At 38.8% G+C, this 19861-nt stretch overlaps 1 protein-coding gene and 1 long non-coding RNA gene across 2 annotated transcripts; both read right to left on the reverse strand.

The window, feature by feature from the left end:
* Positions 1–1355: 1355 nt before the first annotated feature.
* LOC115924309 lies at positions 1356–3645 on the reverse strand. Its single transcript, XR_004064274.1, has 2 exons — positions 3257–3645; positions 1356–1805 (listed from the first exon to the last, which is right to left on the reverse strand). It is a non-coding gene; the product is annotated as an uncharacterized LOC115924309 (long non-coding RNA).
* An 884-nt stretch (positions 3646–4529) lies between these two features.
* On the reverse strand, positions 4530–19321 carry LOC115918653 (polycystic kidney disease protein 1-like 2). The gene is made up of 13 exons (XM_030986079.1): positions 19289–19321; positions 18898–19125; positions 17598–17699; positions 16308–16423; positions 15383–15548; positions 14686–14964; positions 13942–14139; positions 13103–13300; positions 12472–12690; positions 11728–11857; positions 10713–10966; positions 9965–10181; positions 4530–8889 (listed from the first exon to the last, which is right to left on the reverse strand). The coding sequence occupies exons 1-13, from the start codon at positions 19319–19321 to the stop codon at positions 7475–7477; spliced, it is 3555 nt and encodes a 1184-aa protein (XP_030841939.1). The 3' UTR covers positions 4530–7474.
* Positions 19322–19861: the final 540 nt, after the last annotated feature.

Consider the following 19861-nt stretch of genomic DNA (forward strand, 5'->3'; position numbering starts at 1 on the left):
TATTAAGATTAACAATGAAATAATATATAAAATCAAGTCATCATCATTCCATTCCATACGAAATAGTGAGTAACCAGTGGTCATTTCATAAGTATATCGAATAAAAATAGTATCTTGGTGCGATCACCTGTAGAATGCGATTAAATTTGAGGGTAAACACACCATACCTGACACCCTGCAGTATGTGAAGACAACTAACTGAACATATGTGCTGTACAATACCAAACTCAATACCAAACTCGAATCAGTGGGCGAAGGCAATGAAGCATTAAGACGTGTATTCAAACAACACTATGACCAAAATATGCGAAGGAATTTCGAATGGGGATCATGATGATTGGTACATGTACACTGGCGCCATAAATTTTGAATAAATTGTGTTGCCCCTTTAATGAAATGATTATGACAATTTGATCTTTTCTCTGATAGACAATCTTCACAGAACTTTATTGATCATTCTAAAAGGTCATAGAGATTGTTCGATAAAGTTCTGTGAAGATAATCAACCATCTATGAAGAATAAATCATGTTGTCACAATCTTTTAAGGAAAAGAGGTTAACAAAAAATCATTCAAACTTTATGGGAAACATTATACACATTTTATACAAAAAAGGTGTATTAAATTTAACGGCCAATTAAACACCAATTTAAGTTTGGGAGTGAAAAAATAAATCTTAAACATTCATGGAATTCGTTAACCATGTCATCATCTTGAGAATATTGTTATTCTTCTGGAACTGGCTTCTAGATGTATTCATGTACCACGTGACTCAAGTTGTCTATAAATCTGTTCATTTATTTTAATCGTTTTGTTAGTGGATTGCCAATTAAATGTTATTCTTGCACACAAGCTTTCCTGGCTTATTATTGTGATTTATTTTAGCATGCATTACGAATAAGTTATGCCAATGATCCAGTAAAAATAATGAGATCGTTGCTAGATCGTCAACAGACCGATAAACATTGCATCACACACAATATCCACAAATCGGTCGATATATGGGAGTCGATCACTCAAATTGGCAGTAAGGTCAATCACTTTGCATGATCTTAACACAATGCCATTACTTACTAGTGTGCAAAAAGGCTACTGTGCAAAAGAGATTACAGCCGTGCAAGTTATCAATAATTAATTATATCAACACAAATCATACAGCTTTAGAACAATACTAAAAACCTCTACATACGTTGTTATCAAATTTGCAGATGAGTATACCCCCCCCCCCAAAAAGGGGGGAAAACAAAATAAGTATGCTAAGAAGATGCATGTAGATGACATGACGATATCCTTGTCAAGGGCATACTGGCCATGGGGAGGTTAGGGCTTTTCCCGAAGGACTCTTGGTATTTTCAGTTGTGGGCTTGTCCGTTTGTGGTCTGAGGGCCGGTTGATCACATCCTTTAAGTTTTAGTGGGTCTGTCGCGTTTAAATCCCCAACAAAATTTAAATTAATAACCAGTCTCCCCTGATCCTATTTGAGGACCGGTTAATCAAAATCTTATAGTTTGAGTGGGTCGGTCATATAAAAATTCCCAAACCAAATTTCAATTTATTACCATTCCGCCTCTGATTCTGAACGATATCCCCATGATTATGTTCCACGTTGCGTTGAAAGAGATGAGTGCTTGCTGCAGATGATGACACAGGAGTATTGAGAAAGAAATAAAAACGTTATTTTTATTTTCTAACCATCTCTCTGGAAGGTGATCTTTTGGACCGCTGGCCAAGAATAGTATCAGCTTCTTGCTTCATCTTGAGAAGAAGTGGTGACAACTTCATTTCCGTCTTTTTGGCATATCCTTGCTGTCGGCAAAGAAAGGGAAAACATGATATTGGAATTCTGACTCTTGCTTGAAGTCAAACGAGATACTTATTAATACGACGAAATGAAATGAAATCATTGTTAGTAAGGTACTGCTTATTGAGTAGTCATCAGTATTCAGTAGTACAATGTATAACGTTCAGTAAATAACGTGATCGCAAAGACTTTCGAGAAATCAAGCAAAGATAAACATAACATTTTGAAATAAGAGCACATAATTACATGGAAATGTTACGTAATCCAAAAATGATTCATGTAGACAATACAGCAGGTTATTAAAAAATATTTTAAACAAAAATATGTTTATAACAATTTTTTGTTTTAATTTTTTTTTTAAATCCCCCAGATTTTATTTCTCGAAAGTCTTTACAACCGTGTCAAATGTTTTACATTCAATAATACATAAAACACAGTTGATACATGTAATCAATAATGACTTTCCACATGAAACACAGTTGATATATGTAATCAATAATGACTTTCCACATGAAACACAGTTGATACATGTAATCAATAATGACTTTCCACATGAAACACAGTTGATACATGTAATCAATAATGACTTTCCACATGAAACACAGTTGATACATTTCGATATTGAGAAGTACATCTATTGCAGACAAAGCACGTGGTCAGGCTATGTTTCTTAAAACGTTACGATACTCGTTATAAATATCACAATAATTATTCTGATTACAAATCTGATAATTACCACGACACCCGATCGAATCAAAATGATTTTAGAAGCTTGCATTATAGTATTGCAAATTTCATCAATACGAAAATTGTTAACAGGGCTGTGATTAACTTTTACGAAATTCCGATGTCCTTCCAAATTCATGCGTTTTCTTCAAATGAAGATAACGATTTTCTTTGCTTTGTTTATGCCCTTCCGTCTTGATGCGTTAGGCCTTCACAGTTTGGGATGGCTTACTTGCTAAATGCTACACGAATTCAAGTTCGCAGTTTGACGGGATTCGTTTTTTTTCTCCCCATTTCAACACACTTCTCACAAGATGGTTTCTTGTTTCTTTGCCGCGTGACACTCTCGCTGACATGCCACGGTGTGCCAAACATTGGGTAACAATTAATTGCTTGGGATTAACCCATATTGTATTCTGAATACCCCTTATAAAAGCCCATGAACTTTCTTAGATTGCCCTCGCCTACTGTAACATCACACAAATGCAAAAGCATTATGAACACGATCCTAAAAACTTTCGTAAAATCAGCCCAAGACATTATCAATAGTCTTGAGCATTACCTTTTGAAATGCATGCCGCAAGATGACAGAATATGAGCATGTACAAGGCAACACAGTAGGATAATAGAATTGCCCTCGAGTTCACTTCTCGAAAGTCCTTGCGATCGTATTCATAACGCAGAGAGAAAAACAACAGGTGTAAAATAATTGGACTACTGTACATTGTACCTGATTACGGTGAGACAGCTCTCCATCCCGTGCCTGGTATGGGGCCCCGTCACTGAAGCCCAACAAGAGCAAGGTAAATAGAAGAATCAAACACGCCCCTCGCTTCATAATTCCTTCAAAGTTATATTCTCGATCTACACAGCTAGCTTTCAATCGAAATCCAAAAGCTCTCCTATTCCAGAAGCTTGCTTTACACCGACCGGTCAGACGTCCGAACTATATTCTGGTTTGACCGCTTCGACTGGTGTCCGAAGAAGCGAAGGTTGTGCAATAATGTTGGTCAACAACAGTACATGTAGTGTTCAGTGCTCAGTTAGGACACCCAATATGAGAAGTATTACCTTGTATTGCTTTGATTGCACGACACGTTTGCTCCAGAGGTAACACACCCTCGGAATTCATTCTTTTATTCTCTCTCTCTCTCTCTCTCTCCCACCCCTTTATCAACTTTTGTTCATTTTTTTTGTATCACAAAGCGATGTCCTTGGATAAACTTTTAAGTTCCAAAAGGCGCCCATTAATTGCAACGACACGTAATTGATGTAATGCAATGCTCTAGGCCGCATGCCAATAGCAGGTACATGCAACAGTAAACTAATCTCATCTTGCGTAGCATTTGAAGTATTATATTAATAAAAGCATAGCAGAATATAATGAATGTTGGTTTCCAAGAATTTGTGGAAGTTTCTCGAAATCGACGGCTGTAACACCACGCTCTTTCTGCTTACACTTATGTTGGGTGTATGATTTACGTTGTAGGGCCTAACTTCATTAAATTTAAAATAAAACATGAATTGTTTGGGGTAATATTTGCATTTAGATCTCTCTCTCTCTCTCTCTCTCTCTCTCTCTCTCTCTCTCTCTCTCTCTTTCTCGCTTTCCCACCCTCTGTCCTCGACCAAAATTAAAGAGTCTAGACGTAAAGTTCCTATTAAAACGCTCGTAAATAACAATAGTTCGTAGGTACGACATATTCACATATCATTTATGCATGCGTTTACATAAACATCAACACATTCTCCCAGGATATCCATAAAGCCAAACAAAATCAGACAAAATGCACCTCAATTTTCTAATCTAAAATAGCTTTATTCATCTACGCACGCTGATGTATTTACATAAATAAGAGCCAATGCATTGCAAAGAAAATGAAATATGTTTGAAATTCATTTGCACTAGATGGGCCGAATTCACAAACCTCGGTTTGTCGACAAACCTCCTTTTGTTTCGACAAACCTCCTTTTGTTTTTTACAAACCAGGTTTCGTATGACGCACATAAACCTCCGTTTGTCGACAAACCTCCTTTTGTGAATTCGGGCCATTATGTCCAAGTTTTTGTTTGCGCCCAAGTCACACTTTGTCGATTTGTTATACTTTTTTTGCGATTGTATCTGTTTTTTCTGTTCTGCAATTTGGCTTTGATGATGCAATCTGGTTAGTGTTGCTTTAACTCTTTCTCTGCTTTGGTCGATTAATGGGATAAGCACTGGAATACTATAGTCGACTTTTGGCACATGTTTAGTGTATATGTGTCAAGTACTCTAAACCATGTGACAGTCCTAGGTTTTGACCAATGGCGAAACAATTTTGTTTTCTTTCAAGTCGTCCTTATTGTGATAGGCTTTCCTAATACTGGCAATGGACAGACCGTCCTTGTTTCGCGATCACGGTATGAAAATATTTTGAAATTCTCAAAAGTTTTGTTTCACCTACGAAAATCGCTACGTATAATGATTATTTTTTTCTTCAGATATTTAATATTATGTAAGATAATTGTGCTTTTTCATATTTCTGCTGCGAGGAGTTACCGACATGTGTATGTATACAGACTCAGTGAATACTATTGCCGATGCAAGCCGTTAACTAATCAAGCGTCTTTTTTTTGTTGCCTGCACCAATTTCTTGCTTGTTTGAGTGTTTCTTCGCTAGGTACAGGGCATGTTTTTTAATTTCTTTTTTTTTTTTTTTTTTTGGTGAACATTTTGAAGTTTGAAATATCCTTTCAAACGAGATGATGTGATGTTCAGTTTGTTTACCAAACACCCGATATGATGTTCTGAATACTTTGCAAAGCTACCAATATGAGAAAGCAACGTCATTAGATCGTGGCGCGCATCTTAACAAATCGTCTACGTGTGACTTAGGCTATTTTATGTCCGTTTCATTGAATTGGTATAATATAATTATTACTTGAATGGCAAAGTTGGAGCAGTTGGCAGTCGTAGAATGTGTGAAACGTGACGACATGTCAAAAAGTTCTCATAATTTTGTTCTTCATTACCTGTTTACTTCTTTACCTGGTATCATTAATGTAGTTTTAGGCCGCAATAAAAACTTTTGTTGGGGGTTATTATTCAACACCTACGTACTGTGACGTTTTGAAAAGCAAACTAGCGTTGCTATGACAAGTAATGCAAACTACATATGTACAACAAAGCGACAAGTGATTCATGTGTAATGGGATAAAACACATTTCTACATGAGCAATAAACCGTGAAAGACTTACTATGAAAGACAAATTACATGAATGTTTATACGATCTCATAAATCATTGCAAATAGTGAATAATAAGTTGTTTATAACTTGTACTGTGTTTGGGGTGAACCTACTAAGTACAATTCGAAAACTGAACACTCATTGGTTTCCCAAAATGCAGCCTTACACAAATATGATTGTGTGCAATTGGTTTTTACAGACGTTTATCAATCAGATATAATTATTTACGTCTACACCGACCTGTAACGTCTCCTTCTATCAACGTGGCCAGAAAATAACACATGAATGCAGTGCTTCCTTGAATTCGAATTGACATCTTCCATTTCATATTTTGACCCCCCCCCCCACACCCTCCACGAAAAAGGGGGACATGATTATACAAAGGAAAACAAAACAGTCGTATACAGTTAACAGCAGTGGTGTATTTTGTTGTTGTTTGCTTCTTTAGTGAAATGAAATCCTACCAGGTACCCAGTTATCACAAATTAGTTTGGAGTCGGTGATGGACATAATATATCCCACACAGACATTGATAAAATAGTGGACTTTCAGTGGCAGTCAGTTTCCTTTGATTTCGCACGTTAAGTGAGAATGTATATTTCGTCGGTACCAGAACTGAAGATAAAAGTGACAATAAGCTAGCAGTTAAGAATAAACTATTGACATTATCACGTTAACAATAAACTTCACTCAATTATACATGTTTCACAGCCAAGTTAATCTAATTCTATATCAAATCACCCTTTCAAATGATACTATTTGTACATGTGGATGGCATTAATCACGGGCATCGCACACTGTGTGCCACTATGTACAAAGGACGGGAGACTTATCAATATACTTTTTACTCATATTTTTTATTCAGTTTGTGCACAATGCTCTTCTCATCGAAAATGTGAGTTGATTTTGTTTCTAAACATCTCGAATCCGGTCATTATTTCTAGAGTGATAGACAAAGTAGACAATCCATTCATTTATGTGTATCCTTGTGTAGCCTTAATCATGTATATGTAAATGGTTTGACAATCAAATACTTTATGAGTGAGGGAAATTCATAGTAGATTTCGAAACTTTTAATTTAACACTCAAGCGTCATGGCGGTAAGAAAGTATGAACACATTTAACGAAGAGGGCTTTTATATTATCGGCTTCAGAACATTATACAAGTTTGAACAGAAGTAATTTGACTTAAGGGCTTTTGAAACTGTGTTACACGGGTAACATGTATTCACCCTTGTAGCAAATATTTAATCGAATAAGAAGGTGATGCCAGAATTCAGGTTACATATATTGGTTGTTGAAATACCGAGAGAGCCCTAGGCAAGCTACAGCATTCCTAGTAACGATTTTAGTAGAAGCTTGAGTAGAATTTCAATACCAAAAATGCTATTTACATCGAATTTCTGTGAAATATGCATGTTATATTTTAATTTCGTGTATCGTGTAGTAGTAGACGGTATTATGAAGATATTGTTTTTTCTTTCAATTGCTTATTATGTTAATTCACCATGTTCATTTATTCGATATATAGTGGGATATCAAAATACCATATGGAAACTAAGGAGAAATTATTTATCCTTTAGCTCCGGATTCATTATGAAGTATGATTTATGATCATGGATGGTCGTGAATTTCATTATTGACATTACAGTAGGATTATGATGGGAGTATTAAAGCATATTGCACTTGGGAGTGATGCTTATGGTGGTTGTGTTTGCGAATTATCCCGTCAGGATCATCCGTTTCTTGGTGGTCTTGGGATTGTCTCCCTTCGACCCTCCCATCCCACGGATGACTTCCTCAAACTGGGAGGCATCGAAGTAGACCTTGGCGATACAGTCGAGTAGTTGGTCGACCTTCTCAGGGAACTCCGACATCGGGTCGTGGTTGTCCTTCTCGGTCACAGCGTTGGGCTTCTTTTCCTCCGACTTGGGCTTGTTATTCAAGCCCACCCACTTCTTGAGTTGCCCGATCATGAAGTCGACCATCTCATAGTCGTTGGACTGGCGGGTGATGTCCCGCTTGACCGAAGAGAAGGCTTCGATGACGATGGTCAGGAACATGTTGACAAGGATGAACGTGATGGTGATCATGAAGAAGAAGAAGAAGATGGGCCCGAGGATCCGATTGTTTTGCACAAAGCCGTCGTAGCTGAACTTGCCCAACATGGCCGCCGACAGCGTTTCCAAGGTGAAGATGAAGTCAGAAAAATCGTAGAGACTGCGGGCGTACATCTTGTAGAAGGCCAGCGCGTAGGCAAGGAAAAAGATGCCGAACATGATACCAAAGTGGAACAAGTCCTTGGTACAGCTTCCAATCGTGGTGGACAATATACCGATGCGTTTGTTGAATCGGAGAAGCTTAATGAACTTCAGGGTGCCGATGAAGACTACCACACCTAGCAAGTAAGTGAGCAGCTCGTTCCAGTAGGCGACATACTGGAGGTTGATCCTCTGTGTGCCACCCGCTGCCTTGAATTCCTCGAGGAGGTTGTCTGTGACATACTTGCGATAGAAGTAGACCACTGTGGCTCCAATGGCACACGCGATGATGATCCATTCGGCCATGTTCCAGAAGTCTTTGAAGTACTTCTTCACCCCTGTCCGTCTCATGTTGTTGATTTCACGAACGATGAAGAACACGATGAAACCAAGGAAGAGGATCTCACACGCGAGACGGACGGCGCCGAAACCGTTAGAGTAGGTGAACAGCCGAATGATGTCGATCCGGTAGAAGGTTTCAACTCCACCAGTTGGAAGGAACTCCGCCACGAGGTCGATGACCCCAAAGAGATTCACCTGCGCGTTGAAAAAAGCGATCTCCAAAAAGACTCCTCGGGTGTACCTATCGAACCAGGCCTCTTCGAATAGTTGATCCAGGAGAGCTTCGACTTCGACCTTGCTCCCTTGCAGCTTGGCAAGATATCCGCCACCAGCGTAGACGGCTTGGCGTCCGAGGACTGGATAACTCTCTATTTCATCCCAAGCTGTGAAGTTGTATTGAGGTCTGTCTGTCACGTTTGTATTGTAGAGTGTCCACCCAGGTCCATAATCACCCTCGTCTGAGTTGCCAAACGAGTAGGCAACGTTACATTCGGGGACAATGTTTGTGAATTGGGACACCACTTCGCATTCACCTGAGGCGTGAAAAAGTTTGAAAAGTATAAACAATTTATATAAATCATACAAAATATAAAAGATTAGCATAAGAAACAGGTCATTTTTATAGTATAAGATGGGTCATATAAAAAAAAAAGTTGACCTTGACCACTTTGGTAATTAAAATCATTCTGTTTTTCATTATTTCGTCATGGTTTTTGACATACTTATTTTAAAGACACATAAAGCAAGGCACTATAAAGTGATAGTTGAGTTTTGGTATAGAGGGCGCAAAAGAAAATAATTTGTTGTAAAATAATTTGAAAGAGCATACAATTTATATGACAAATCATCTTTGTTTGATCAAAATCGGTTCAGAGACGGCTGAAATAGTCATAAATATAACAATTTCTGATATTTGTAGGGCCCCAAAAATATTCGATATTTTGAACAAGCCCTTGAAAAAAACGAGATAACGCTTTATACCTTTGATTCCAGCCAATGCCAATGTTGGCCTTTTGTTGGCTTTTTGTTGGCTTTTTCGTGTTGGTTATAATACGCACAACTAGCCAGACCGTGTATGGTTATTAGTAATGAATTAATGGTCACCGTATTTTTTTAAAAGTGGAGCTGAATTGGTACGATCAGATTTAAAGGCTCTAAAAGGTCACTAAAGGTGTCATAACTAAGAATAAGAGCAATATCCAGGAGCTTTGAAGGTATTTGCGGTCTTTAACAAGAACTCAACGAAAGGGAGGAGAATACAACGCACGAAAATGATATAATTCCATCCCATGAGTCTAGCCTTGTTCTCGTGCATTTTATCCTTATAAGTATGAAGACTCGTGGCCCCACAAAGGATGGATCCATACTGCGCCACCGGTACTTTGGACAGAATGTAATAAACAAGGAGAGGACTCAATGATTCCTTCTCATCATCAGGGCCACATCCAAGCTGGGGGTGGGGTGGGGTGCGACACGTTCTCCTTTCATTCACTTAAGACTTTGGTCTTAGTACGGGTGGTGCTGTTGTACCAACCTCCCCCCCCCCCCCCAAAAAAAAAAAAAAAAAGAGGGGAATATTAAAAAAAAAACGCCAGTGTCTGTACTTACCCATTTTGACGCGGGCTTGTCGTAGTACAGGATATCCGAGGATGAAAGCATTCTGGTTTTTGAGAAAGCCATCCAGCTCGGGACTAGGATCGCCATTGTACCAAGTCTGAGGATAGATCGCAGGAACGAGGGTAGAGTGAAGGTACGCCCAGTAGGATGCGTGGCTGTTGATCTGTTTCCCGTCGATAAGAAAAGCAAGGAAATCGATGCCAAATAACTATGAGGAATAGTACAAGCTTTATTTTAAGCAATATAAACTAAGAATCATCAAATTCAAACTAGGAAGTAGCGAAATTCTGGAAATCTGAATCTGAAGATGCATACGACAGAACGATAAGTGAATACCTTTACTTTAAGAACAAGAGCACTTCAAGTTAGCACTATTGGTGAAAAAGAAAAAGAAATCAATTGACGTTTACACAGTCAATTTGGAAGGAACAGAGGGAAAAGAACATGCCATCAATATAAAGTAATGGGATATTGTGAGAGAAATACTTCATAAGTGACTCTTCAACAAACTGTGAAAAGATACCCTGCCATCACCGTGAAAAAGTGTAAAATATGTATGTCTGAAGAAAGTAATCTCTATATTAAAGGTTTACGCCTGACATAGTGTGTGAAATATCAGGAGGGAGTTGGGGGTGGCAATTTACCACTTCAATCTAAAGGAAACGAGGTGCATTTATCACTATCACCTCATAATTAATCCCATTTTGAAAGAGAAAAAAAGAGAAGCCATGCAACTTGCCTTGTTGAAGGAATGCACACTGTCGGGGCCGATCACAAGCTCGTTGAAGAAGTCCTCCTGCATGCGGTAAGCCGAAGGGTCGGAGTTGCCATAGCTGATGACGAGAACCACCCAAAGGTAGACCACGTAGAAGAAGATCTCTCGGAAGATGGAGTACATCTTGATCTCCTTGACACGTTGTTCTCTAGCTCGCTCCAGTGCCTCTGGATCTGGCGGCTTGTATGGCAGCTTGCGCTTCTTCGTCGACACGGAACCTGGGGTAATTTGAGTTATGGGGCGAGAGGGCGTATTTGGAAGAGAGGAAGAGAGGAAGAGAATGGGTGAGAGAGAAATAGTGAGGGGGCGGGGAGAAAAGGAAAGACGGGGGTTTATACGTATTCATGGGGAAATAAGAGATGATCGAACATCCTTATTATTGCCAATTTACCATTTGATATAAGGATAAACCCCTAGTAATGACATTCTTATTATCTACCATGGTATACTTTACGGGGAGTTGGAGGTTTACACCAACACAAATCTTTCAAGTACTCAGTCATGTGCATTTGGTAACAACTCCAAGTCTATATATTTATGTTTATGTGTTCGGCTTTTTCTCTCTTCAATGGACGACCTCGTTGGGAAAAAAATGTTTACTAATGTTTGTGTGATTATGATATTAGGATATGTATACACAAAACAACCACAGTGTGGTATCATACGTGGGCATTGCATTGTATATGACACGGCATAAGGGACGAGGGATTTTTTGGAAGGATGGGAACACCCCGAAATGTCGCTTAAAAACCTCTATACGAGTAGGTTTCTTGCTATTTGGCCCATTGCCTAATCTAGCTTATCCAATCCCGTCAGGCGTTAGACGAACTGGCAATTGAACGAGGAGCGTGGGGACAAAGGTAAAAGAAATAATGAATAAAATGTGATGAGACGAATTGACGATAGGACAAATAAGCACTGGACCAATATGCAATATCAACCACCGCGTTGATCAAATCAATGAGAGGATTATTTATACCGGAGACCGTGTGGAGGTATTCCTCATCATTTCCAAGATCAAACTCTTCTTCGTCCTCTTCCATCTCGGTGTCCTCGTCAGCGTTAGGGCTCTTGACGATACAGGCGATGAAGGTCGCGAGCAGCAGGATCTGTGTAGCAAATGGGCACCAAGAAAAAAATGATTCAAAGACATGCACTCTGCAGTTTCATTGTATATTGTATCGCATACATTGGAATTGCAGGAATCACCAATTAATAATGTGTGTACAATTCTTGCACGCGGCTAAACTCCGTGTCCCATCACGAATCTTCACCATTGCAAACACCGAACCCAATGCGTAATTTAACAAAAACCCTAGTTGAACCGCTAAGTCGGTATCATTGACGATAAAAAGCCGTATCCACAAATTATCACTAGAATCATTACTACAAGGATAATAATAATAAATCTGGATTAACATAGTGCTTAATACACCATACCGTCTTTAAACACTTTTCAGATATTATTATCATTATTATCCCCGGTCATCGGATTCATTCACGCACACACTATGCACTATCTCCACTCCCTGCGGAGTAATCCTGCAATATGGTCACCCTCAAAGGCTTTCGTCTATCTATCTGGTCCCCATATCTATCCAGGGTATGGAGTGGCAAATTTCGATTAACGCCATGCATTGAACCCACGGTCTTTGCATATCCAGTCTAGTGTTCAAACTAAACTTAGTTCAAACCACTCGACCACGACCTAACAAAAACATACCTTGATGGGCTGCGTGAGGAAGATTCCGAAAACAAATGAAATGATAATGGAACAAAGCCATTCGCTGGTTTCCGTGTTGCCAAACTGGATGCCGTAGAAAATGGTAATGGTGGTAGCAGCCGCCATGGATAAGAGCAAGACAATCCATGCTACAATGACACACCACCATGGGAAGGAGAACTTCTTGCGTCGCTTTGGTTTGTCCGGTTGGATCAGGACCTATTAACAAAAAAAGTGGTAACATTCGGCGTCATATCTACTTGTCTTTGGATTTCACATAGAAAAAAAGTTTTGCTGTGGACATTTGTATGCATTTATTCTCAAGAAATGATTTTCAGAACGTTTGGATCACGACCTCGCGGGGATATGCATTCGGCGATTAGATTTTTGGGTTGTTTTTCACGGGAGAAATGTTAGTTTGCTGTGGACATTTTTGGTGCCGATTTGAAGTTTCGTGAGCTAAAAGGTTAGTCCTTAAAGGTATTTTTTTTAAATCGTAAATCTGTACATCGTATGTCCAATCAGCTTTATTGAATGTAATCGCTTTATCACAGCTATTTGCTTGTCCAAATTCGTTTTCAAATGGAAACTTAAAAGCTCGAACACGAACAAAGCGGAAATGGATACTTACTGTCGCATCTCCTTGCGGAGTAGGTGATGTTTCTCCGCCCAAGTAGCCGGCTCCTTGACCCCCTTGGACCGCTGTCTCGTCGTAGGTGCCAGGGACGGGAGGGACAACGAGGCTCGGTTCGGCCCTCGTACCTGCCGTCGGGTTAATCATCATCGGGGGCTTATTGCTCTCCTCAAGGACGATCCGACTCGGTGATGCCTGGCAGGTTGAATTAGGAGAGGGAAATGTGAAGGATAAGCATGATTAAGAATTGCACCATGGGGGCTTATTGCCCTCCTCAAGGACGATCCTACTCGGTGATGCCTGGCAGGTTGAATTAGAAGAGGGATATGTGAAGGATAAGCATGATTAAGAATTGCACCATGGGGGCTTATTGCCCTCCTCAAGGACGATCCTACTCGGTGATGCCTGGCAGGTTGAATTAGGAGAGGGAAATGTGAAGGATAAGCATGATTAAGAATTGCATTACGGCAATGAATAACTGAAACAACCGAACAGCATAACCTGAGAATGCTATTTAAGTGTGCAAAGAGATGAAAGTATGGTAACCATCATTTTTTCCTACACGGCACAATATTCTATTCTTTTCCCAAAATCCTCCTCTATATATTTTGTATACCTGACCGCAGCTCTCTTTCCCTCTCGTTTTCAGCGTCTCCCTGTCCCTCTTTCCCCTCTCTCCCATAGACATCATTAGGGAAACAAAAATGAAAGATGTTATACAATTATTTAATTCAATAATCATCTGAATTGTAATTTAGTTCTTTTATCATCTTTATTTCTTTCATGAAAGTTTCATTTCAGGAGATGATGACTGTTCAACACGATCTCTCACTTACAAAGTCTTCCAGTTTGGAGTAGTTAGCGGGTGCCGTCTTACGAGGTCTACGCCTTAGTTTTCGTTTGGGTTTGTTGGCCAGGGCCGCTACCTTGATGCGGGACTGTCTCATATTCCTCGGCCGGGACTTCCGGAAGAATTGTACAACCAGAAGTGATACCGGGAAAACTATAAGATTGGCCTGGACACCAATGCTGATCTGTTGAGATAACGGTGGAAAGATGTAATTATCTGTCTGCTTTGTATCGTGTACCACCACCACCACCACCATACCTAACATCATCCATTCATAACCACTGCCATGACCACCACCACTATCACCACCACTATCACCACCACTATCACCCACAATGATTACCAATACAATTGTCACCACCATCATCACCACCACCACCACCACCCCCACCCCCACCGACTCTACCATCGCTCATGATCATCACCATCACTATCACCATCATCACGAATATCATTGACCACCAACACCATCAACAACAAGGTTTATCAGCTCTACAAGAAACATAAACACCATCACCATTACTACCTACAGCAACACCTCCACCACCACAACCATCACTATCACCATCATCACGAATATCATTGACCACCAACACCATCAACAACAACGTTTATCAGCTCTACAAGAAACATTAACACCATCACCATTACTACCTACAGCAACACCTCCACCACCACAACCACCACCACCACCAATGTGTAAGTAAAAAAAAAGGGAAGGGCGTGTTACCTGAGCGGGCGAGAGACTCAATGGTCCAATTTCAATGGGGCTTTTAGCAGCTGCCGGTGGGGCGACCTGGTAAAACATGATGTTAACCAGCATCTCCAACCAAAGGAACATAAGGCAACATGCAGCCCTCTGCACCCTGGTGAAGCGACTGCCAGGAGGGCGCCCTATGATGGAGAACCACAGGTGGCCATCGTTGAAGTTCTTGCGGGTATGGTTACTGAACAGGTGGGAGAAATTCTGCATCTGCTCGCGTCCGGCCACTGGGATCAGTCGGTCGATCTGTATGTTACAGGAGGAAAACTTTAATTGTTTACTCGTTGATCATGTTTGGTTCCAGATATATACCGAGATACATCAGAAAAAATATATATCATGTTATCACGCAACGTATATCATTAGAAAAATTACTGCTAGGATCACATGGATTGCTTGGTCAACTTCAAAATGATAAAGATCCCTTCAAATATCTATTCAAATATTTAGATGAAATTATATAATATTTTGCCTACAAAATAACGAAAAGAGGAATAATTTAAGTTTCTTTCTCATGCTGCAAAGAATGTTTACCTGGTAATTGATGTTTTTCTTATGTGGGTCTTTGCTAATATGCATCCATTGCCGATATATTTGAATAAAAGTCTCGAAAATTACAACGAAGATTGATTTTTGTTTACATCATGACCATCATGATTCCTACCTGTCCGTCGTCCTCCACCACTGAGAACCATTGGTTGACGATGAAATAGAACCTCTCCCTTGTCTGGATGTCTCTGATGGCGATGTATTTGACGTACCATCCTTGCATCTTTCCTTTACCAGAGTTGTCGTGCCAGATCCGCATGTAGTTCAGCGTTCCCAACGGCCTATCATTAATAGAAGGAAGATCCATGTATATCTTATTCTTGATATTTTTATTATTATTCTTAATGTTCCTCATATTCGATAATTGCCCCTTTACAGAACTTCTTGTTTTCTCCTGATATATTAACGTGCAGCTCGTCTGTGTCAAATGCTAACGAAACTAAGCATCTTGAAAGTTCACATTACTAGCACTTCGGATTTTTTTTTTCAAGAGCATTGGGCTACTGCTTAATTCTTTGATCAGAAGACAAGGGGTATACAGAGTTGTTGACTTGGGCCGTTGCTGGATTCTGCGAGGATCGGGTAATATGTAACATCGCTACCACAAAATACGCTGTCGCAGCGACAGTAGGTAATCGGTCCTATTCATTTGACAGCAATTCTGTCTAATTATTCAGACAGAAATGAAACATTAGAATTATTCTAACGCCTGTAACATTCACTTAGTATCGAGTGATTGACTATATGGTTGCCTTTGCAGTGCGCCATGTGAAGCTAAGTAAATCAATAGCGCCCCGTCTCATAAAGAGTTCACATCAGTCACAACTTATTTTTGATTGATATCAATCGCAACTATGTATAAAAGAGATAGGAGAGCGCAAACTTGCGATTGATTGGAGGACTTGCGACTGGTTTGATCAATTCGCAACTCTTTATCAAACGGGCCCTAAATATTAATTTGCAACAACGAATCATTATTCCCTCATTAATTAATAGAAGAGTTTAAGAACTTAAAGACACTATGGGGTAGCGGTTTTTACCCTGGTACAGCCATGAGGAATCGATCAGAGGCACCTCTTCGGAAGATCTTTCTCTTGTCATCCTCAAAGTCTCGTACAGACGTTTCCTCATTCTCACCAGACATGATAAAACTGACCTTTAGAAGACATAAAACAAAACAAAATAACAGACTATAGGCGGTGTAACACAGAAAAATCACTTAAAAAATCCCTTGAAAAATCCTTTCAAGGGAGAATTTTCTTGCTTCGTTAGAGGATTTTAATGGGATAATTGGTGACAGACAGCAAATAAGAGGATAACTAAAATCCGGATAACTAAATCCGGATTGTTGGCCTTTGTGTGACACCGCCTTATCTGAATAAAATAATGTACAGGTGTCGTGGTCTAGTGGATATGTCACCGGAATGTGGATCACATGGTTCGCGGTTCGATTCCTGCTGCGACAAAAATGTCGTTTGGCAAGACATTAATCTACATTTGTCACTCTATATCCAGGCGAAATAAATGGGTACTCGGTAGGAAGAAATTCTTTGAACGCTTTAGCACCTTATCATGTAGGCTCAGATACAGCGGGGTAATAATATGATGCTTTGTATGAGGCTCAGTAGAGTGTATTTGTATAGTAGATGCGCAATATAAATGGACAAATTAATTTTAATTATCATATCATCATCCTTTTATTTAATTCCATTATTCCTCTAACACGATCGCAAAACTGTTTTAAAAAGTACCGAGACTCAATTTCATTAGCCTTGTGCATCACCTATTGAAATATGCGAACTAGACAATGAAATATTTACATAATACGAACATGATTTGAATGGGCAATACAATACGATATGCAAATTACCCTAATTTGATTTCTACAAAGTCTTTACTTTCGATTAGCAACATTTAAAAGATGTTAAAAATCATTTTAAAAAATCATTTAAAGTTATCATTTTGTTATCTTTTCAACATAGATCGTTTATTTAAGAGACATATTATATTTGGAATATGGGCTCTGCAATATTATTTATTCATTTGTTTATTGTGGTATAAAAAAAAACACCATTGTACATGGCAGCCTTTTGGCTGAATTGAGCACAATTTACATAAGTAATGACACAAGTATACTGCACAAAATACAATAGTATTAAAAAGAAGATATCATTTGTAGCCCTTCAAAATGCTGTTCTAAAAGGGAAAATTTCACTGAATGACGTAACGTGGAGTTCAATGGATAATCTATTACAGCAGTAAAATATATACTAACACATCAATTGTTTATGTTATCTGTAAGTCATCCTTATGTAATAAAATGTGCTTACTTTGGAGTCGGTTCCACCGGCCTTCCTCTGTCCTGTCATCACAACTATCTCATAATAATAGTTATGAGCCGGGTTGTTGTCCACCAACGGCGTGACTCCAAGCTGGAATTATAAACGAATTATATATTTCAGTAATCAAAACCGAAAATCCTTAAACAGCATTGCACAATGTAGTGGAATATGTCATACTCTCTCAAGTCTCGGTAATTTTCATAATTTCAGAGGATGTACCCAACATTTAAAGTCGGACCCTACGAAATCGACACAAAAAACACAGGCTCAATATGATAGTAAACTGTTACCATAGAGGTGGCATAAATATTGAAACCTTCTCTCTTTATGAAATGATTTTGACAACATGGTTTATTTTGTATGGATATTTCTTTATCTTCTGAGAACATTAACTTATCAATCTCTATGACGCTTTTTAATGATCCATAACGTTTTTGGAAGATATAGTCTTTACTTATGAATAATAAATCATATGGTCACCATCGTTTATTTTTTATTTTTTAACTTATCGACAACAGTGTGATAAAAGCTAGTACGCACGTGTAAAGAAAATAGTGAATTTGGCGGAAATTTGAAATGCTATTACACTCTTGATTTTGTGCATGGCCCGTATATCATTGATTTATGTCCACAATGTAGGCCCTACACTTCTTATACTCCGAAGATATTACAATATAACATTAAAATGGGGAAATTTGAGACAAATAGTGGTATACAAATAACGTTGGAAGCTCTTCATTAATATATATTCGTCGTTCTGTGAAATAGAGACTGCGATAAACTATTTAAAAAGTAAGGGGAAAAATGCTTGTAATAAACCTTAAGAATCCTCAAAAAAATGCGCATTATCACGGCAGTCATGTTAAATCTGAGAATGAAAGCATGGCCGCCAGAGAGAATAGTACTATAGAGTGTTAATCACTGATGAGGCTACTCTGGGTAAACAACATATAATACTTTTATTACTGTTGTTATTATTATTGTTATTATTATAGGTAATAATAATGTAATCATTATTTTTATTTTTATTTTTATCATTACCATTGTTATTATTATCATTTTTATTTATATTATTTTGTTATGTTTATTATTATCATTATTATTATTACCACTATTATTATTACCATCAGTATTCATCATTATCAATACTATCATTATCAGCATCATTATCATGTTATTATTATTATACTGAATGTTAATACTAGTTGAGATAGTAATTCACTATCACTATTACCATCACTATAATTACTAGTATCTTATCCCTCCCTGGCAATATAGTCATTCCTACCTTCAAGAGGTCTTTACGATCTCGACGTCGTGCCCATAGCAAGATGAAGATGAAGACCACGTAGATGACGATGGTGGTGATGTAGATGGTGAGGTTCTGTGCGAATCCGGCATTGGCGAAGATGTAATTGAAGTCGAGAGGGGTAGGCGGGACGATCCATGTACTGGCAAATGACGTCAGATGGGTACAGCTACAGTACTGGGCCTCGTAGGTAGTATTGTTTGCGACCTGCAGAGACAAAAAATTATTCACGAGAGTTATCCAAAACTTTCTTGAACAATACAGTAGAATACTGCAACAAATATATATTTAGATAAATCAGTAAAAGTAAACACTGTGGCATCATTCGTACACGTTACCGTTAATCATCTAATAATACAGTCTAACCAACAACAAAAACGGAGAAGAAGTAGAGGATCGACATGTTTGAAATATTTCAACAATTTCCAAAAGAAAATTTATTGACTTATTTATTTAAACTTTTTTTGAAAATAAACACAAGTGTGTGACTGTGTAGAAATATGGTTTTCAGCATAGCGGCTGGCCACTCCGCTCCTCCCATACCGGGGCTTCAAAAGTGTTTCCTGCGTAGTCTATTTTTTCTTTGAAATCGCTTTTAATGGGTGAGGGTGTCGGATGGGATCAAATCTGCCCGATAAAGGCTCGTTCAGATATGACGCGGTCAACCGCCTTAGAAAAACAACCGCTGCGATTTTTGTCAACTGCGCGCAACCGACGAGCACCTCCAGGGCGCAACGAAAGTTCTGCGCGTATTCACTGAGCTCCGTGTTAGAATATACAGATTATAACACAAATTTAAAGAAAATAATATACAGATTATGAAGCGTATTAAACTTTACGTCATCATAAAACAACCGGCGCGGTACTGCTGTGTCATGCCTGAACGAGGCTTAAGTTTGCCCATAGTTTCAAAGAGGCAAAACTCAATTTTTGTAAAATCTAA

Source organism: Strongylocentrotus purpuratus, unplaced genomic scaffold, assembly GCF_000002235.5.
Source record: "Strongylocentrotus purpuratus isolate Spur 01 unplaced genomic scaffold, Spur_5.0 spur5_contig_837, whole genome shotgun sequence".
Taxonomy (NCBI): Eukaryota; Metazoa; Echinodermata; class Echinoidea; order Camarodonta; family Strongylocentrotidae; genus Strongylocentrotus; species Strongylocentrotus purpuratus.